Genomic DNA, 21,998 nt, shown 5'->3' with positions numbered 1-21,998 from the left:
CCTGACTTGGGGCTGATCTGACAACTCTGAGATCACGACCTGAGCCGAAACCAAGCATCGGATGCTTAACCAACTGAGCCCCCTTGGCACCCCTAGATTGTTTTAAAAAACTCCCCAGGTGACTGAGATCACCAGAAAGATCTAAGAGGATTAGCCCTGGATAGAACTTGCTAAAAGTCAGAAATGATCCTCCTGTGAACAGTTTTTTGGTAAAGATTATGTTGTGTGTGTGTTTAAATTAGATGATGAGCTTTATAGTGCATGTTTCCCTTTTTGCCTTGGAGGCCAGGAAACTCAAAGCTCCATTTTGCACTCAATTGCCATAATGAACCTTAGGGGAGATTATCCTGGTACGGTGGTCTTCTTTAGTGTTAATGACATATGTTTTTGTATCGCTATCCTTGTTTTGTGGTTCTGTTATATCTCACTCATATTGTGAATCTAGCAGAAATCCTTTTCAGAGTTAGATGAGTTATAAATGATTATTAGAGAAGCATCATCTGTGTCAGAGTATACCAAAGCCCCCAGAATAACTGGAATAATAAAGTAAAAAAGAGAGTGTCACCATGTAGAATGGGGAGGTCCTTTGAAAAGGTAGTGGATGGAAATGGGATAGATTTTCCCAGTAAGAAGAGAACAGAAAAGGAACATGGAGAGAGGAAGGAAAGAAAAGAGAACTTCCTGGAGAGCCTTAAAAATCAAGGAAGAGACTAGGGTCAAAAAAGAGGCAGTTTTGGTACCCATAAAAACAACTATGTGGCCATTTAGCAGATTTATGGGATCTCCACATGCATGAGAAGAAAACATGTGCAATTTACTTCTCTAACTAAACGTTACCAATTTTACATTTTGCAGAATCTGGAGAGATGACAGAAACTAGAAAGGGAGGTTTTGATTCTAATAAATGGAAATGCCAAAGGGCTATTTCGTAGGCTGGACTCTGAAACTCCTTGAACAGGGCAGTGCTCCAGCTCGAGCCTCTCCATCTGCACACACACAATATCCAGGGCTGCTCATCTGCTAGGTGGCGAGAAGACTGGGTGTGCCCGCGCCCCGCCTACCACAACCTGTCTAGGCCCCTCAGGAGAGGTCCTGCAGCTTCTCTCTCCAAATCAGCAGGTGAAGGCGTTGAGTTCTAGGGCCAGCCCCAGGGCAGGCAGAGAAATTTCCAACCAGAGGGACCAAAGCAAACCTCATCCAGGGATGAGCCTGGCCTGGGGAAGGGAGACCCAGCCAGGCTAGAAACAGCACTTCTCGGAGGGGGAGGGATGCGGGCTGGCAAGCAGGTCAGGATGTCTGGATTTTGCTGGGGTGTGGGCACTGGTTCTGAATGGAAGCTGGGTGGGACCCTTAGATCCCTCTCTCACCTGGACAGTGAGGATAATGCCCACTGGTCCTTCCTCGAAGGGCCACGGAGAGCACAACAGGTAACACAGGTGTGGAAGTACAGTCATGGGGAAGATATACATTCAGGCATCTTCATGTGCATCAGGCACCTAACGCATATGGTCTTAAGTTGTTACCAGTTTAAACATCAGGGTAAGAAAAACACAACCGGGAAGGTAAGTCCACTCACAAACCCCTCACTTTGTCAGGGTCCTGTCCATTTCCTTTAAGCCCTCCAGCCCAAACTGCAGCAATACCACAGACTGCCTAAAGGCAGAGCCCCCAAACACATGCTTAGTGCATAGGCTCTGTTCTCATGGTTTTTCTCATCTGTTCCTTACGCCTGTTCTCATTCTGCTTCTAGCTCCTCAGTCTTGCTGTATGCCTCTCTGCTCGCCACTGGGTTGTGTCCAGGTTGAAGCTTCGCTTTCCTCAAATCTGATTATACACACCGCTTTCATGCCTTCCATCTTTCTAAGTCCATCTCCCTCCTTTATCTTCCCCGGATACAGCCTTCTTTCTCAGGTAGGGACTCTGTGGGGGTGGGTCCCCCGAGTACTACCATGCAATGAATGAAATGTAAGTCACTTTCTTCTGAAATAGCCACCCTGCAAGCCAAAGCCAGGCACACATTATCACAATGCTTGGGTGTTGACTCCACTATCCAAGTCACTAGAATGGGGAGCCCTGGAAATTATTAACCATGCTTATTTACTTTAGGTTTCCCCCTATGATATCAAGGACAGGGATTTTCATAGTAATAGGTGCTAAGTCCATGTTTGTTAAGTTAAATCGATAGCTATTTCCAAGAGTGCAGGGCTCTGGAGTCAGACAGCTCTGGGTTTTTATCCTGGTGCTGCCAGTCAACTGGGTCAGTGGCCAAATCCCAGCAAGTCACATGAGCCCCGGGTTCCCAACTGGAAATGGGGTAATACGTGCTCGGCAGACCTGCCTGGCACACAGAAGTTGCTCAGTAAATTACAGCTGTTTTTAAACAGTGAAAGGTTGCATCTGAATTAGGCATTGGACTGATTCTAGAAGCCCCAAGGAGCAAAAGAAGGAGTAGTGGTGGTGGCTCCCAGGAGCGGACTTCAGCTCCACATAAGTAAGACCTCAGAGGAGTCTCAGCAATCTGAAGCTGGAATGGGAAGGAAGCCTCTAGGACTGGTGCCTTGGTTGGACGATCCCGTGGGGAGGCCATTAGGAAGGAGATCCAAACATCCAATGGATGGTTGGACTAGAGACTCCCAGTCCCTCCACACCCTGTGAGTCCCACACACCAAATTTAGCAGATTGGCCACTTACATACAGATTCTTTCTAGAATCGGACCACTGCATTATTTTCATAATAATTTCCTCATCCTGGTTGTTCTCGCCAATCTCTTCATGTTGCTGCCAAGATGAATGCAGTGACCTGTAAATCTGTCTAATAAAAGTATAAATTCCTTGGCCTGGCCTCAATCCACATATGTTTTCATTGTCTTGTGCTCCCACTTCATACCGATCCAGCCCCAGTGTGTTCCGGCCACACCAAATGACCAGTCTTTTCTGGAACGCCCATGCTTGCTACCATCTCCCTGCCTTTGTTCTACTCTTGTTTTCCTCCCTCTTTCCACTCTCTCCGTCCAGTTAAATCCTAAGAGAGTGATCAAAGGTCACCTCCTCTGGTATGTATTCCCCAAGAGCCCCCCCCCATATGATACAGTTAGCTACTTGTTTCCCTCCACCTCCATACAGTACTTTGTACATAATTCCATGATACCACTTATATTATTGTTATAATTCATGCCTTTATAACCACCCCAATCACATTGTGGAGGCATGGATTATTCACCTCTGTACCCCCCAAACTTGCACATAGTAGCACTTGCCACAACTCGAGATGACATTTTATATTAGTGTCCTTGTTTGTTCTGTCTCCATTAGACCATCAGCTTCATGAGAACAGGGACGTATCCTGTGCTTTGCTGGATCCCCAGTACTTAGTACAGTGCCTGGTTCATAGGCCCTCAACATTCTTTGAATGAATGAACACATATTTATTTGCTCAGCTTAAATTCTGGTGGGTTTCCCACTTTACTGTGGGTTGGTGATGGTTCCCTGGAATGTTTTTATAAGAACCAAGTAAAAAAAAAAGAACCAAGTAAAATTATAAAAATAGCTAACTGTGGTTTATTTTCAGTTGTGTTAAGGGTAGGAATCCACATAATTAAGATTCAGTGAGAACCAGGCTGGGGTAAAAACTATGTTAAAAGTCAGGTCCAGAACCCTGGCCAAAGGCCCAGAATCAATCCCAGTGACCCTCGAAGACTTCAGAGTCTAAGAACGTCAGAAATGAAATATAAATGATGGGCAGGCATTAGGACCACATTCCTCTTGAGTTTAGATCCACCACAATGAAACTAGTGCATGTTGGGGGGGTCTGGCAAAAGTGTCACTGTCCACAAGGCTTTTGGAACAAGGCTGTGCCAGTCTCTCCCAGAACAGGTGAACTCATACACTAACAGGTTTTAAAGTTGCTAATGGGATTGTTCATAGTGCTTTTCCATTTGTAGGTAACAAGTACAGACTGGGGATATCGCATGGTCCAGAAACTGTATGCTGTCCATCCTAACGTGAGACCCGATTCTGTTCAGTTCAGTGAAACCCAGTTCGGTTCAGTTCCATTCAACTAAACTCAAATAATTCAATTTAACAAGCATTTACTGAGCGACTCATCACACATGGAATAATAGAAACCAAACTACTCTGTGTGCCCAAGAGGCTCTGCAAGATTTGACTGCCCACTTTGGACTTCATCTCCTACACTCTCCCTGCCCACTCATTCTGTTTCAGGCTGACTGGCCTCCTTGCTGTATCTTGCATGTGCCAAGAATGTTCCTGTCCCAGGGCCTTTGCACTTACTGTTCTCTCTGCCTGGCAAGATCTGTGCTCAGATACTGACATGGCTTACTGCCTCCCTTCCTTTAGGTCTCTGCTCAGATGCAACCTCCTTAGAGAAACCTTCCCAGACCACCCTACCTGAAACAGCAACTTACATCACTTGTACATAATTTGAGGACTCAGTTTTATTTCTCTTTACACCACTTATCTGTGATGGATACTTTATTATAATTTATGCATTTGTTCCTTGTCAGGCATATGGTAGATGTTCTATAGTGGTTGAATGGATGCATGAATAAATGAGCGCCTGCTGCGTACCAGTTCATACACTTGGTGAGACCAGAAAAGGTCCCTGCCCTCAACAAACTCTTGAGGTCATGCGAAAAACATGAGAAAAGAAACTATCTAAAAAAGCTTTATGCATACAATCTTCTGGGAGGATGAGTCAAAATCAGCTGCAGTGAGAGGGGGTAGGAGTGTGGGACATGCCACCCCGAGCCTGGAAGTGGGGGGAGAGAGGAGCTTGGGAGAAGAATCCAGGCAGAGGAAGTTAGTTGAGGAAATGCAGAGCAAGTTCAGGGGACTCTGTGGCCTGAGGCACCTGAAGGGATAAGGGGGTAGGAGACATTGTGGAAGATGAATCTGAGAGATACTAAATGCGTGAACAGTGAGGGCCATTTATGGAGCAGGCTGATCACTTAACCTGTTCCCTGTTTATTGACTGTCTTCTTGGAGCAGGGGTCTGTGCTGAGTTTTGTGGAAGACACAGGATTTAAGACCTGGACCCTGGTGTTCAATCTAGCAGAGGAGTTTAGTGTGCCCACACATCCCCAATTTTCTAGGACAGCCCTGAGGGCTAAAGTCTGTTTACCTGTCCTTAATTATCCTTGTGTACCTGTTCGATTGAGTCTTTGGATTGGTGGACTGGAGCATCAGGTGGTCAGCCAGCAGGGAAGGAAGGACAGATAACTACAATGTGAGGCTGACCATGCAGAGTGCCTTGTGAGATGGTCTTATAAGGTGCTCTGGGGTCTGAAGAGGGACAACGTCTCCAGGGAAGGTTTTGAAGACAGTGGAATGCGCTGTTCATGTTTTCAACAAGAGGGTCCTTGGTTTTGCCTATTTACTGATTTCTTTTTTTCTTCACAGGATGTTCCTTCCACATCCTCTTGCCATAGGGTCTCCAAGTAAAGGGTGAGATTCTGTGTAAGGATCTAATAATGGACAGTGTGACAGAAGACTGCCAAAAAATGCTCACTGCAGCCTGGGAGTTTGAACTTTTCAGTGAAACAGAAGCCCAGGAAAATAGCCACCTTCTTTTGCCAGCACATTCAGCCTCAAGTCCTGGGCCCGCCTGAACCCGACTGGCTAAATCTTGACAGAATTCCTCACGCCAGTTTGAAAGACCCAAGGAAGCCCTCACGGGCAATGTTTCTTACATACGGGGAAAACAAAAACAGAGCCGTTTAAAATCCAGAATAATAAACACAACTCTTCAACAAATCTTTCCTGGAATTTGTGGAGACTTCCTAATCGCTGGACACCGCCAACGGAATACACCATGAACTTTGTCCACGGCACCTGCTCAAAACTTGCTTTCTGATGACGCTGTATTAAGGCTCTGCTCCATTCTAGAAGCAAGATGGGAAGCAGGGTGGGGATTTCCAGAGATCCCTAGAGCAGCTCTTTGCTTTCAATTTGGCCACTCATTGCATGGCTTTTGGGCAAATCTCATGACTTTTCTAGAGCCAGTCTCTTTAAAGTTGTGAAAAACAGGGGCGCCTGGGTGGCTCAGTTGTTAAGCATCTGCCTTCGGCTCAGGTCATGATCCCAGGGTCCTGGGATCGAGCCCCACATCGGGCTCCCTGCTCAGCAGGAAGCCTGCTTCTCCCACTCTCACTCTCCCTGCTTGTGTTCTCTCTCTCACTGTGTCTCTGTCAAATAAATAAATAAAATCTTAAAAAAAAAAAAGTTGTGAAAAACAACCCTAGCTGGTCTTTCCACTCCCAGAATGCAGGGAGACTGCATGTGTGGAAGACTCCTAGACATGATGAAGTTCTCACTTAAGAGATTTTTATAGTGATTGTGGCCAGACACCTTGCAGGTCAGGTGGGGGCCACTTCTCCTTACATTTCCCACAAGGCATTTCTTCCCGTGGAACACAATGACACACGGGATCTGGGTAGGCTTGCCTCCCCGGGCTCTCCTTTTCTGCAATTTCTCACTCAAAGACACCATCAGAAGCCTCATGAGTTAACCCCTCAGTTGCTCTACTCCAAAGAGATTATTCTTTTTATATCCGTTCCCTCTGCATTGATGTTTTAGTCATACTACTGTGTGTAGTTTTAAAAGAAGAGCAATTCACAAACTGGAAACAACCCAAGTGACCAGCAACCTGGGAACCACTGGGTACCTTATGGTGCATTCACAAGATGGAATATTTTGCAGTCATTAAAAATGATGTTTATGGGGGCGCCTGGGTGGCTCAGTCGGTTAAGCGGCTGCCTTTGGCTCAGGTCATGATCCTGGGGTCCTGGGATTGAGCCCCGCGTCCGGCTCCCTGCTCAGTGGAGAGCCTGCTTCTCCCTCTCCCTCTGCCTACTTGTGCTCTCTATCTCTCTGTCAAATAAATAAATAAATCTTTAAAAAAAAGGATGTTTATGAATGTTCTGTAGTAGTACCAGGAAAAATGCTTATGGCATACTACGTGAAATAAAAGCAGATATAAAATTATATACACATACACAGTACAGTTATTTTATTTTATTTTTTTTAAAGATTTTATTTATTTATTTGAGACAGAGAGAATGAGAGAGAGAGAGCACATGAGAGGGGGGAGGGTCAGAGGGAGAAGCAGGCTCCCTGCCAAGCAGGGAGCCCGATGCGGGACTCGATCCAGGGACTCCAGGATCATGACCTGAGCCGAAAGCAGTCGCTTAACCAACTGAGCCACCCAGGCGCCCAGTACAGTTATTTTAAAAAGCCCCACTATTTGTATTAAAAACAAAGATGAGAAAGGTACCAAATAATCACTTCGGCTACCTCTGCATAGCAGAATTATAGATTATTTTAATTTTCTTTCTTGTGCTTTCCTGTATTTTCCAAAATTAAAAAAATCAGCATATATAATGTTTTGGTAAAAAAAAATAATATAAAAATTTGAATTTATAGCACCTTGTATTACAGTTGTAAAAAGGTGCAGTCCATGAGGAGAGCAAAAAGGAAGGAGGGGACGATGTGATTGAATCAGTGAAAACCTAGGATAATGGTCAACTAGGAGATGCGCAGACACGTGTATGTTTCACGGGGGAAGTCAGACTTTGAAAAATGCAGGATCAACTCAGATGCTATGTCTACTGGGCAAATGACCAGATTTACTGCCTGGGCTGTTTTCCATAATGCGTAAAACTCAGGTATGTGCTGGCTGTCAATATCGCTGTTTCTGGAAGGATAAAACAGAGCGGAAACTTGGCACGGGACAGATGGTTTGAAAGCAGGCTGACCTCGGGGAGTGTCCCTTCTTCACAGGCCTTTCTGCTCCCGGGCACCCGGGGTTCCTGCTGGCCCTTGCCATGCTGGGCCAGCCCTCAGTTTGCACTGGGCAGCTTCAAGGGCTAATTTTCGCTCATGTTCTTTTAAAAAATTTTTTTCCTACATGTGCAGGATATTCACGCACAGTGCCCGAGGCTCCAGACATAGGGCACTCAGAGGGCTGCCAGTTCCCAGCAAAGGAGAAGGAACCAAAAAGCCAAGGAGGCTAATGTAGCTTCCCTTGGGACCGTTCAGGCCAAGGGAGGAGGCCAGTTGGTGACTTGTCTTGCTAGGGGACATGGGAGATGGCACTTGGTCAAGCCACACGCTTGTCATCTGTCTTCGGGGCTCTTGCAGGAACCTTCATGCCAGGCTCCACTCTCCTGTTGCCTTGCACTCAGACTGGTCTTTATGTCCACGTCCACTCCGTGCCAGGCCCTGGCTGGCTGCCAGACAGAGCATGAGCTGATCAAAGCCCAGTCCCTGCCTCCGACGAGCTCAGACATGGAAGCAAATAGTAGTACAGCAACAGCCTGGGCTATGCGGGAGGCGATCGGGAGGACACAGGCTCTGGACTCAGAGTGCTCGGGCCCAACCTCCAGCCTGGCCACTCACAAGCTTAGCCAGGTGACCTTGGGCAAGTCCTTGAACTTCTCTCAGCCTCCCTCCTCATCTGAAACTAGGCATAACTACAGCATCTCAGAAGGTGATTGGGACATTTAAGTCGGGTGACCCGAAGTCCGCTCATGCCAGGGCCTGGCACACGATGGCACCAAGTGTTGTTGGCATTTTCCACAGAGAACAGGGGAGGCCTTGTCCTGCTGGGGGCGGGGGGCGGGGGGGGCAGCAAAGATTTCACAGTGGCGGTGAGGATGCAGCTGTCTCGAAGGATGAGCAGCTTATCTGCATTTGGCCTAGGCTTCTCCCTTTGTTCAAACCTTCGCCCTCATCCCACCATTGAAGGAACCAAGGCCCAACAACACCTGAAGGACATAATTTTCTCCCATACACTTCTTTCTTTCTGTTTCTTTCTTTCTTTTCTCTCAAGATTGCATTTATTTATTTGACATAGAGAGAGTGAGAGAGCATAAGCAGGGGGAGCAGCAGAGGGAGAGGGAGAAGCAGATTCCCTACTGAGCAGGGAGCCCGATGCAGGGCTCGACCCCAGGACCCTGGGATCATGACCTGAGCCCAAGGCAGACGCTTCACCGACTGAGCCACCCAGGCGCCCCTCCCACACACTTTCAGCTCAGCAATGATATTCTAAATATGTAACTCTGGGTAAGGCTCAGGCACCACCTACGTCCTGCGGCCTTGATGCAGGCAGAGGCCCCCCTCTGCCCCGCCGTGGACCCGGATGCCTTGCTGCTGGTGCCGGATGGCCGGGTCGTGCGGTGGGGGGCATCTGGGCCTGCAGTTCTTCACCAACTCATAGGGAAGCATTTCAGCATTTTAACAGCTGGCCAAACAGCTGCACCTCTATGAGCCAGCTGCAGGTCAGCCTGGCCTCTGCTGTAGTCAGACTCGCTGGTCTATGGAACTCGGGAGACTTCCTTCTCACCGGGAGTGCCCGATCTTATCCATGTTTCAGTCCGCCTCCAAAACCACCTTCCTGGGTCCCCTGTGGAAGTTTATCTGCATCCCCCTTCTGACCCTTTGGGCTTTCTTTCTTTGATGATGAATGAGCACGGGGGAGGAGACATGGGAGGTCCCCTGGGTCCCCCCTCCCTAGCAGAGGGCCTGGCACACAGCAACAGCAGGTAATGGGAGGGAGCTCTGGAGCCCGGCTGCTGGACGTGAATCTCCCTGTGACCTCTCTGCCTCATCTTCCCCATCTGGAAAGTGGGGACGACAACAAGAAGGCCTACCATCATGAGGTTATCCTGAGGGACAAATGAGTTAATTCATGCAAAGTACTTGCCACGCACCTAGAAGATTCAATGGACACTAGCTCTTACTATTACTATGCTCAGGCACTCAATTCATGTTCGCTGAATAAACAAATGAAGAACGAACAACAGAATAAGAAGTTCAATCATAAATAAAATAAATAATAAACAAGTTTTAAAAATTAAATAAAAAAGGGAAAGTTCAAGTAGCACTGCGGTGAAGATTGAAGAGGCAGGTTCTATGCTGATGGTAATTCATTCTAGGAGGCGAGTGTGTTTCTCCAAGAGGTTTAACTGCTGTCTAATCAGATGAAGTGATTTGATTATCATTATTCCATTTACATTAGCAATATTTATGGACGCCTAAGCCAGGGAAAATACTAGAAGGAAAAGGAAAGGGAAGGGGGAAGCATATTAAAGCAAGAACATTCCTGGTTGGAGATTTTCAGGTTTTTAACCTTCGGAGGGACCTTGGGCCCTCCCCTTTAAGCCCAACAGTCCTTCCTGTCCCCGAAGCACAGCACACGGTTGAGAGAGCGAACTCTGGACTCAGCTGCCTGTTCTTGCATCCCACTCCGCCCCCGACTAGCTGTGCAACGTAGGCAAGCAACACAAGCTCTCTGAGCCTGACATTCTTCATGGGAAGGGAGAGACAGCAGTCGTGAAAGGTGGTGCTAATACACTCCTAACATTCTTGGGAGGATTCAGCGAGCCAATGCACTCGGAAGGGAGACCTGTATGTGACAAATACCTTGTAAGATTTGGGGGTGATGTTGATGATGGCTGTTTTGAAATACCGGGCTCTAAGATCATCAAAGCATGGGGACATGGAATATGCCTCGGCAGGTGAGCTGGTCCCTGGTCTCTACGAGGACTCCTTACTTACATATTGCTTTGGGAGCACTGATTTTCATGGGCTGTTTTTCTCAAAGAGGGTTGCTATCTGCACTGAGCCTCCAGTTCAGTGCTGTCCAATAGAAGTTTCTGTGGTGATGGAAACATCCTATATGTCCAAACGGGAACCACTGGCCTCGTGTAGCTATTGAGCATTTGAAATGAGGACAGTTGGTACTGAGGAACTGAAGCTTTAGTTCTGTTTAATTTTTATTCGCTCATTCATTCATTCATTCATTCATTTTATTATTATTATTATTATTTTAAGTAGGCTCCACACTCAGCATGGAGCTCAACGCAGGGCTTGAACTCATGACCTTTAGATCAAGACCTGAGCTGAGGTCAAGAGTTGGACACTAGGGACGCCTGGATGGCTCAGTCAGTTAAGCGTCTGCCTTTGGATCAGGTCATGATCCCTGGGTCCTGGGATCGAGTCCCACGTCAGGCTCCCTGCTCAGCGGGGAGCCTGCTTCTCCCTCTGCCTGCAGCTCCCCCTGCTTGTGCTCGCTCTCTGTCAAATAAATAAAATCTTAAAAAAAAGGAGTTGGACACTTAACCGACTGAGCCACACAGGTGCCCCTAATTTGTACTCATTTAAATTCAAACAGCCACACACGGCTGGTGGTTACCATACTGGACAGTGTAGGGCTAGTTCCTCAGTCTCTGTGCATGAAGGTGAGGTTTGCCTTCCTTTTCCCATAAAATGAAGAGTTGCTGTGTCAGCCAAGACCACACCGCCGTGGCAGCCCGTTAGCTGGGATTCAGAGAAGACCTGGATATTCAAACGAACAAGTGCAGTGTGTGCATCTGATCAGACTCACCCTGTGTGTTGGGAGAGAAGAAGGTTGTTCTTGAACTTGAGCCTCTCAGCTTGTCACCGTGATCAGGAACAATCTCTGCCCCTTGGCTGGGAAAAAAACCTCTCGAGTCGAAGCCATATGACAAGGCCTGGAGGCTAGATGTGTTCAACAGTATTAAGCTGGTGAGCTTTCAGATTTGCCCTGCTGCCTCTCTCCAGACAGGACACCTGTGAAATCCTGCCTCACCTTTGCCTTGCACACTTCTCGCTAATTTGCTATCCCTGAGCCACTTTAGAGGGGCCACCTTGTTAGGCTGCAGATGATCATTATATTCAGACACTCAGTGTCTTCCCTTGGCTGTTGCAGCTCCGCAGTTCTGCAGGCTGGCCAGGTCTGACCTCTGGAATCTGTTCATTTCGTCAGATTACATAGAGATCCAGCATCTCATGAGGCTCAATCCAGCCCCCAAAGCCTATTATGTGCCAAGCTCTACCAGAGAGACAAAAATCACCATAAAAGCTTATTTCTTGCCCTTATGTAACTTAAAAATGGGGGCTGAAGTCAGTTGGGGAAAGGAATGACAAACACACAAAAGACTACCATGTCTTGTCATTCACGGTATGGCCCAGGGACCAGCAGTATCACCTCACCTGGGAGCTTATTAGAAAGGAAACATCTAGGACCCCTCTCCAGACCTATGAATAGAATCTGCATTTTAATGAGATCCCAGGGGATTCAAATGCACATTCCTGATTACAGTCTGAGAAGTCCTGCTATAGTGTATGTTCACGTTCCAAGCACCATGACAATGAGAATAACAAGGGCCATTATCTCTAAAGCACCTAATGTGTGCTGGATTTGAGTGCGTTATATATATGAACATATCTAAGAAGGTGCCAGCCTGAATTAAGGGAGAAATAATTCCTACCATTTACGGAACACCTCCTACGTGTCGGTGAATGCATACTGCACTGGCAGAAGTTAGCTCACCGAGCACCGAAACAGCCCCATGAAGTCGGAATTATTATTTCTTGTTTACAGCTGAGGAAAAGAGGCCTGGGACACATGAGCGGTATAGCAAGTGCCAAGCTGAGGGCTGCCTGAGTTGGAACACACAGGTTTCGACCCAGCTCTGTTCAGCTCTTATTCAAATGAATAAATAAAATCTTAAAAAAAAAAAAGAGCATTTATTGAGCGCCTACTATATGCTATGCACTGAGCTAGGCCCTCTACACTTCGTATAGCCTGAGGTGGTAGGGAAGGGTTCCAGGAGGAGGTGATGCCTACAATCAGTCCTGAAGGATGAACTGACTAAGCCAGATGACAGAGAGGTAGAAAGGAGGCAATGTTCCATGAAGAAGGCAGAGCCTGTGCAAAGGCCCTGAGGCACCATGCTGTGAATCTGCTGCAGGTGCACTTATGACCCCAGACAAGTCCACTCATCCCACTAGGGCTCAGCTGCACCTTCTTCATCATGGAGCATGTTCAATATGCCTGTTCTCGGATCTCTCTTGACTTTAAATGCCCAGTGATGGAACGGTCCCTTGAAAAATCGTGCTTTCGAAGGCTACTCAATGACATGGATCAACAAAACTGCATAGTCCTTATTTTGTGAAACAACCAAAAGACTTTGATATAGACAGAATATATGCCCTATATGGTCCCAGTGCTTATGGGTGATTCAAAGTGTCTTCTTTCTTGATTTTTTTTGGAGTCACCACATTTTATTTAATACATTAACATATTAGTTTCATATCCTACAAACAATCATGAAGATTATAAAACAAATTCTAGGGATTAGGGGTGAGGCTTTCAAACATTATTATTTCTTTTGAAATCATAGCCCACTGATAGCAGAACAGCCTAATGAATGTGAGCACAGACCAGGGCCTGACTCCAAGAGTTCAGACACTAATTCTCCAACTTTAGCTACATGACCTTGGGCAAATTAATCATCTCCAGTTAAGTTAATATAGTGGGGGAAAAAAGGAAGTTTCACAAAACATCCTTACCTTACCTCATGAAGACTACTTGGATTTTTTCTGTTCTAGTTCAGTTTTTAAAAATTTAGGTTATAGGGGCGCCTGGGTGGCTCAGTTGTTAAGCATCTGCCTTCGGCTCAGGTCATGATACCAGGGTCCTGGGATCAAGTATCTATCTCTGTCAAATGAATAAATAAAATCTTTAAAAAAAAATTTAGGTTATAACCCACAACATCAGGGGTCAGAAAATTTTTACTAGAAAGGGCCAAAGAGTATTCTCAGCTTTGTGAGCTATTTGGTCTCTGACACAGCTAATCAAAAGTGCAAAAGCAGCCTTAAATAATATGTCCACAAATAGGTATGGCTGTGTTCCAACAAAACTTTATAAAAACAGGCAGCGGGCCAGATTTGGCCTGTGGGGTATAGTTTGCCAATCTCTGCACTGCACTGATTTAATGGCCCTTTAATGAGCTGTAACCCACAGTTTGAAAAAGAGTGGGATTAGAGTCGTTTTTACCTTGGCCAGATGAAATAAATTGCAGCCATGCTCAAGTTATGAACGGATCATGTTTTAAAACTTTCTCAAGTTAATTATTTAGAACTCAACATGCATTTTCCCCCTTGTTTATATGGTTGTTGAGATTCTAGGCCAATCCACCAAGGCCCACATACAGCCCTGCAGCTGTGGCCCCCTCACTCTAGCATGTTCCCATGTCTCTGTTGACTCTGGATTTCTCCAGGACCCTGTAGCACTGGGCTGGGCATATGACGGGTCTTTTGTGCCAGACGTGATCACTGGGTTTGGGAAGATGAGGAAGTAGCATTCTTCCTCTGGGAAAAGGCATTCTGCATCCCTGCTGAGGATGCCAGGAATAGTCCTTCTCCCTCCTTCTCCTTTCTATCCAGGTTCCCAGAGTGTTAGTCTAAAGGGTCCTTATGTTGAGGCGGTATTTTGGTTCTCAGCTGTGGTGTGTAAGCTCATCAGTTGTGAGATGTGTAGCTAACAATGGTCAAAAGTACTGAGCTGTATAAATGATTGACTTGTGTGCTATTTATATTAAAAAAAGTAGATTAGAAGAGCATAGTACACCTTTGTCAACTTTTTTGGCCAGAACCACTGATGACCTTACTGGGTTTGGAGAATTTCCCATATTATTAGTCCATGGTTCACCAAGGCAGAAATTCACCTTCCCAGACTCCCTTGCAGCTAGGGTGCAGGCATGTGGCCTGGGCTCCATTGATTTGGAAGCAAGTGGTGTGACATAGGTGGAACATGAATCTCACTAGGGTGTTGGTAGACATTCAGCTTTCATGGGTAATGGTGCAGAGGTCCTGCTAGGAGTGTCCGGTGCTCAGCATTGGTGGTGTGAAGTTAAGTGTCTGTGCCCAGCCCTGGTGGCCTTGAGGTCTTTGCTAGAGCAGTCTTGGGGTGCAACCTGGACACTGTTCTAGGTTGTGCAGCCCTGCAGCCTCGTTCTCTGGCTTTAACACCCACAAGAAGTCTTTTTAAGCTCTACTAAACATTTAGACTCATGGGACTATCATAGGTCACACTTGGCCCAGCAGGATAGCATCAAATGTTCCCTTCAGTGGGAGTCCTTATAGTCAGCCATCCTGGAGCTATCTTCTGTCCAGGTAACACTCAGGTGCAAGATGATGAGATCCACCTGAGTGACTGTGAGAACTATCCTGGTTTATGAACCCCAATATCTCTTGTAGCAACTCCACAGATAGAGTTTTCAAGGTTCCTACAAGGTCACTGCCAGTGACAAGAGCCAGTGGGTTCAGGGAAGCCCAAAGCTCTGGATATTTATAAAGTATTTACAGTACTAGCAGGCCAAATCAAATTTATCAATGCTAAGATTTATGATTAGGCAATATTTGCTGCTTGGTAACATAGTTAATACTGCAATTTTTATCATTTTCCAGGAGAACAGAGCTAGAGAATTAACCCAAGGTCCAATTCTCGTGCAGAAGGGGAAAGGACCTGGTAACCTTCTACCTACACTGGGCCTTCCAGAGGTTTTCTTTCTGCTCTGAGCAGTCATAGTAGGTTTAACCTTTGCAACTAAGTAGTGCTGTTTGTGTCAAGGAAACCTCTGCCCACTTGCATTCTGATATGTACTCCTTAGGGTGAAGGAACAAGGAAGAATTATAATAGCATGCTGGAAATTTTGCATAACCCTGGGAGTATGCCCACTGGTGTATGTTAACACTTGACTATTACCTGTCACATATGCCACAGATGGGAAAGCATCAAGAACTGATGTGCTGGAGTGATCTTTTGACAGGGCGAGTGTCTTGGAAGATGTATTTGGGTACCATTAACTTCTAATGTCTGCTATGTTTGCTTTATTAGCTCTGTTTCTTCAAGTGTAAATTCTTCCATTTGTTAAGATTTGTTTCCTTTCTCCCAAACAGTTGGTGATTGGTGATTGTATACTTATGTTTTTGGTTCAGCTGTTCCTGGTAGACAGTGCACCACATCTGTTTATACAGCTCTGCTTGCAAAAGGGGCAAGAGCTCCCACTGCCTAGCTGTGTGTTTTTGTTTGCTTTCAGTGAGACCGGGGGAGGACAGAACTACCTAACTGAGTAGTCTTCTGGGTAAAACCCATCTCTGATCTTCTCAGGCATTACCAGCTACCTCAGGCAACAAAATAGTCCAATTTATCCTACTATTTTTTCATTTTGTGGTCATTACTGAAGTCATCTGTGGCCAAACACATCTCGGAATCACCGATATTTCCAGTAATGATATAGGGGAGGAAAATCTTGTCACAGACTGAAGATGCTTCCATTTAAAGCCAGCAGCCTCATATAGCTTCTACTATCAAAATTAAGGTGTTTACATTTATTGTTACTAAAATAAATATTGCCTAACATAAACCTTACAAAATAAATATTGCCTAATCAAACATATATATTTACATATAAATATATATAGTAAAATATTGCCTAATCATAAATCTTAGAAAATCTGAGTTTTTTAAGTAAAAACATCTGAAGTACCCGAAAGATTTTATTGATTGCTTGATATTATGATATGTGTTTATTTTGATATTCAATTTGAACTACCGAAGGTTCTGTCCTAGGAAAAAATTAAGCAGAATTACCTATTTCTTTTTTTTTTTTTCGGTTGTAACATTTTTTTTTTCTTTTAAGTTTTTTTGCCTTTTTTTTTATTATGTTATGCTAGTCACCATACAGTACATCATTAGTTTTTGATGTAGTGTTCCATGACTCATTGTTTGTGAATAACACCCAGTTATTACCTATTTCTTAGAAATATTTGATAAATGAAAGTCAGAAACAAGGATGACATCTGAGCTAAGATTTCTTTGTAGAACATCTGATGCTCCAATACAAAACAGGCTTTGCTGATGACATTGGTTGTGTTTATTTTTAACTAAATTAGCAAATACTTGTTAAGCATGTGTAATGTGCCAAAATACTATGTTGGGATCTAGAAAAACATATAAAAGGTAGACTGCTCTCAGGGAGTTTTATTATAAATTGAATTAAGGAATTAAAAAAAATTAAGTCACAAACCAGTGGGGTGGGCTGGAGTCAAGGCTGGGTACCATAATTAATTGCAATTTATTTCTTTCAGTGGAATCTGAAGCTACTCTCTTCCTGGAGGCACTTGCAAGGTTAGCATTGTTTTTCACAGAACATCATAAATCTTCAGTGACCAGCCTTTGGCACATAGAAGATTTAGCGATACCGAAGATCAGATTCTCCTGATAAAGAATGTTTTCCTCCTCTTTCTTCTCCATGTTGAATTTGCAAACACCTGACTTGAACAGGATTCCAAGTCTGGCCTTTTAGTCTTAGTCTCTACTCCATGTGGTCTGGGTCATGCCTGTCTATCTCACTCTGGAGCTCCAGCTCTTTACAGGTCCTGGTCCCAGTACATGCTTCCAGCCAAAGAACTGCTCTGCAAGATTTTAGAAGCTCAAAAACTAGTAGCCAAAGTTCTGGAAAAACTTGAACTACAGAAATTTCACACTGGCACTGAGCTTCTTCAAAATCCCGCAGTGAAAAACGAAACTATCCAAAACAAATGTAGTAACTCTCAAGCTGGGCCCACATGAAAGGGTAAAATAGGGCATGTAGGCCTACTTCCAAATACTCCAGCCAGGGAAGAAGGCTCTTCTGACAAGCAGAGACAATTTGAGGCACAAAGCAATCCATATTTCAGTCCACAAATGTTTCCAGACTTTCTGCTGGGAATGGACAAAAGCAAATGATATTCAGCCCCTTTCCTGAAGAAGAGTCTAGTGAAAAACCATATAAGCACCATGGCCCTACTTGATGTTGCCAGAATAAAAATAAAGAGTTAAGGAAATGTTGTTTGATTTTGGGGGTGAGGAGACAGAAAGAGAGATAAACAACTCCAAATTAGAGTACACCACCCACTGGAAAATTCTTGTTCAGAGGTTTTGGTAGGGAGCTGGTGACTGAAAACAGAAGTCCTCTCTCCTCTGAAGCCCTTCCATGTGTGGTTTCAGATGCTAAACACCAATGTCTATTCCATCAGGGAACAGAAGAAATAGCTTTTTGTCTAAAAGGAACACACACAGGCTTCTGTAGGGACAACAACAACAGGATTTTAGAGCCGCCCTGCTAAATAAAAAGACATATAATATCAGCTACTCTTTTGGGGCGTGAGGAGGAGGAGAGCTGCTCTCATGCCAGGCATGGTGCTGGTGGCTTAGCTACCATATTGAATTCATTGCTTACACCAGTCCCGTGAGGCTGGTCCCACTCTCATTTTACAGTTGAGGAAAAGAGGTTCCGTGAGGAGGAATGGCTTATTCAAGGTCTCAGAGCTAGAAGAAGCAGGGCTGGGATACAAGACCAAAAGTCAATCTCATTCCCAAATCCACACTCTTTCTGGAGGACCAAAGTGAATACAACTCAAAAATGACAAGTTCTACTTTGCATTTTGTGCTGACCCCTGAAAAATCAACCAAAGAAGATAGGAAAGGTCGAGACAGAACTGACTCAACACATTTTGGGCCATGTTCTCTTTACTCTGCTCTCCCTCAAAGCTCATGCGTCTTTACATCTTGTCCCAGAAAGTCTGGAAATCTCAGATGGTCTCCTCAGACTGACAGCCACTCCAGCTGCACTCTGAATCCTGAAAGGGATTCCAGAAGGAAGATGGAAGCCGAGTAATGGAAAATGTAATGGGGCCATGCCCCTGTGTTGAGTGGGGGGCAAGGAGTCCATCACACAATGAGATTCACATTCTAGAAGTTTCAGTCTGGTGGCCGTGAGGTGGACGGAGCAGCTCAGAGGATATTAAGCCTCACACTGTGGGAGACTGTTTAGAAATCAGATGCAGTAACAGAAGTAAGAGGTAACAAGGTGCCCAACCACACAGGGGCAGCAATCTCTGGGGGTGGGGGACAGAGAAATGAGAGATGCCGTAGATGCACTATCAGTAAGACCTGCTGACCAGCGGCTGTAGGAGAGAGTGAGGGACAGGAAGGAGTGGGGGGCAAGGCCCAGTTTTCTGACAGGGGTGACCGGGTTGGTGGTGACACCATTCTTAGAGATGAGGGAGAGAGAAAGAAGAGTTGGTTTTAGGGGAAGGAGGGTAACTTCAGATGTGAGGTAGTCATGAGCACACCCAAATGGAAATGTTCCACAGGCAGCTAGATTGACAGGTTTGCTCATTCTTTCTACCAATATTTACTGACTCCCCACCACGCACCAGATGTTGAGCTTGGCATTAGGTGTGGAGTGGCGACCAAAACCCAAAACAGACGTGTTCTCTGCCCTCATGAAGCTTACAGGCAATAAACGAACACGTAACAGAATCACGATGACCAGCTGGAGTAAGTGTTACACAGAAAAGAATAAGGTGCTATGAGAAGAACCAGTCTGAGTGTGTGAGACTTGATGGGGAAACCGAGGCTGAGTAGGACGAGAAGTTTCTGGAGCTCAGAGGAGGCACTGCCTGGCTGGAGATGGAGGGGGGTCCACTGGGGGTCATGTGCACATTGGCGGGCGGTGAGCCAGAAACTATCGTACAGGCTGTTGGGGCGGGGGCCGAAGAGCTAGAAGCCCCACAGGCTGAGTCTGCTGCTCGTTCACTCAGTGCGAAGGCCACACACTCACAGGGAGCACTCTGGGTGTCTCGCACTGAGGTTACAACCTGCCCAGGGACGATGGGCATTTTGCCACCTCTCCAATGAGGGCATGCTGGGCACGTGAAAATCCGTACAGGGTACCCACTGATTCGGCCTAGATCGTGGGAGGCCTGATGAAGCTAACTCCAGGCGGGACTGAAATCTTCATGCCAACTCGGGATTCTCAAACACAAAACAAGAACAAAACCTCAGCAACTTTTGTCTAACTCATGCTCCATTTTCTTCCTGGAAACGAAAGCCAGGAGACGTGGTTTTAGAAGGGAGCCCAGTTAAGCCCCAGTCCGTCCCTGCAGGAGCTAAGCCGCCAGTGAGCATCCCAAAATGGCTTGTAACCATTTAACAGAGAAAAGAAGACCGCGTTAAGCCCAAACTGGGAGTTGTTCGCCTACGTGCAGAGAGTGTCTACAACAACAGAAACAACAGCAAACGTTTACTGAGCACTTACTATGTGCTGGCTGGCACTGTTCAAGTCACTCAGTCTTCCGACAGCCCTATGCAGGATTTACTTTCAGTAGCCTTATTGTGCAGATGAAGAAACTGAGGCACGGAGAGGTTAAGGCGCTTTCCCAAGGCCCCCACCCTCCTCTGACGTTTAATTGGAAGAGCCGGGATTTAAAGCCAGAAGTCTGGATCCCAGAACCCACTCTCTTCACTAGTCTTTTGATAAATGGGTCACTGGTATAATAGTTGGAGTAAAAGGCCCGTGTGGAGGTGGGGCCTGATTTGTGAGGCGCCAAGGGGAGATGGACTCTGCGCGTTGTTCCCAGGGGAAGAGGGATGCTCCCAGGCAGTCTGGTTTCTGACAGCCTGCCTCTGAGAGGGTGAAACCATCCTCAGAGAGTCCTGGAGTTTTCCAGACAGAAGGGGACCTGGGAACTGCTTAGTTGAGCTGCTGGTTTACAGATGGGGAAACTGAGGCACGGGGAAGCGGAGGGACTGTGCTAGGGAGGGACAGAAGCTGGGTCAGAGGGAGTGTCCTCTCCCAGGAAGCCTTCCCTTCCTCCTTTTCCCTTGAGGATTCTGCTTGAGCAAGCCCATCTCCTGCGCACCTTCGGGGCCCACTTCGGCTGAGCAGGTGTTTATGGTTCCCCGTGGGAGTCCCCAGGGCAGCCAGGAGGAAATGAAGCCACCTCCCACCCAAGGAGCTAGCGTCTCCCAAAGCTGTCTTCACGAGGATGCCACCCTGCACAGCAGAGCCCCTTACCCCTTCGGAATCTGCAGACCCACCTTCCTGACCCAGGCCGTTTTTATCCCGAACTGGAGCGACCCTACGCAAACCCATTTCAAAGACCCCACCTGGGTCTCAAGACACCCCCTCGGGACACAAGGTTCCCACCTGGACCCCTCCAGTGAGTTTCTGGGAACTGTGCAGTTCTGACCGCCAGCATCGCTCCCCTCCTGCACCCCTGTGCCTCCCTGGAGGAAGTACCCACCCACCGCAAGGCGGTGGTGGCCAGAGGGGAGGCTCCTCTCTTTGGCCATCCAGAGCCAAAGCAAGTCTTACCTTTCCACCTGGAGGTTGACTTTGGAAGGCTCCACGTTGGGATTTTCCCATTCCATTTGCGGGCAGTGCATGAAATAGCAAAGGGTGTACAGGGCCTCCGGCTCCCAGTAGAGCGCCCCCTGCTTGTGGTGCAGGGGGGTGCCGTTGCCGTGGTGCTTGGCATTGAGGGGCTGCAGGTGATGCATTGCTCGGGACACCAGGTCACCTGTGGACAGAAGTAAGATTTCAGATCCTTCAGGCGGCCATGACTTGCAGAGATGTGCTGAAGACCTCTGCAGAGATTCCGATCCTGGGACTCCCTCACTCAACTGCAGCGGTCCTCCGGGTCCCACAGTGAGCAGAGAGGAAAGCATCTGTCCAGTCACCATATGACTGCCGCTGCTTACCAGGTTTGAGCTGCGACTTCAAGCACAAAGGGCGGCCAAGATAATCACAGTCCTGCCCTTCTGGAACCCACGGCTTCTCACAAGGCGCAGGGAGCCCTCTGTGCGCATCACCTTGGGACACACCCTTGGTCACATCTTTTGCTGTACCCAGTGCTGCCTTACCTCTAGTCACAAGTATAGTCAAGGACTATACTGCCTCTTGCCTCTGAGCCTGTGCATAGGCTGTTCCCTTTATCCAGAACATTCTCTCTCTCCTCTTCTCCAGGCTAACTCCTACTGATCATCCAGGTATCAGCTGGTATATTAACTTCTCCAGGAAGTCCTCCTGGAATCTCCCCCACCCCCTTGTATGTGTGTCACACTGCACTTTCTTTCTTTTTTTTTTTTTTAAAGATTTTATTTATTTATTTGTCAGAGAGAGAGACAGAACACAAGCAGGGGGAGAGGCAGGCCGAGGGAGAAGCAGGCTCCCTGCTGAGCAAGGAGCCCGATGTGGGACTCGATCCCAGGACCCTGGGATCATGACCTGAGCCGAAGGCAGCCGCTTAACCAACTGAGCCACCCAGGCGTCCCAACACAC

The 21,998-nt window shown here is 46.6% G+C and overlaps 1 protein-coding gene across 1 annotated transcript in view; it reads right to left on the bottom strand.

Moving 5' to 3' along the window:
• ABTB3 (ankyrin repeat and BTB domain containing 3) overlaps positions 1–21,998 on the bottom strand; it is a 284,577-nt gene that overhangs the window by 83,020 nt on the left and 179,559 nt on the right. The window contains exon 3 of the mRNA XM_081822359.1: positions 21,033–21,237. Within this exon, the coding sequence (XP_081678485.1) occupies positions 21,033–21,237 (205 nt within the window). The remainder of the gene's footprint in view (positions 1–21,032; positions 21,238–21,998) is intronic.

This window comes from Leptonychotes weddellii, chromosome 5 (assembly GCF_054177405.1).
Source record: "Leptonychotes weddellii isolate Sample4059 chromosome 5, ASM5417740v2, whole genome shotgun sequence".
NCBI lineage: Eukaryota > Metazoa > Chordata > Mammalia > Carnivora > Phocidae > Leptonychotes > Leptonychotes weddellii.
Note: the sequence above shows the minus strand (reverse complement) of the source record. Positions and strands in the feature narration are given on the sequence as shown.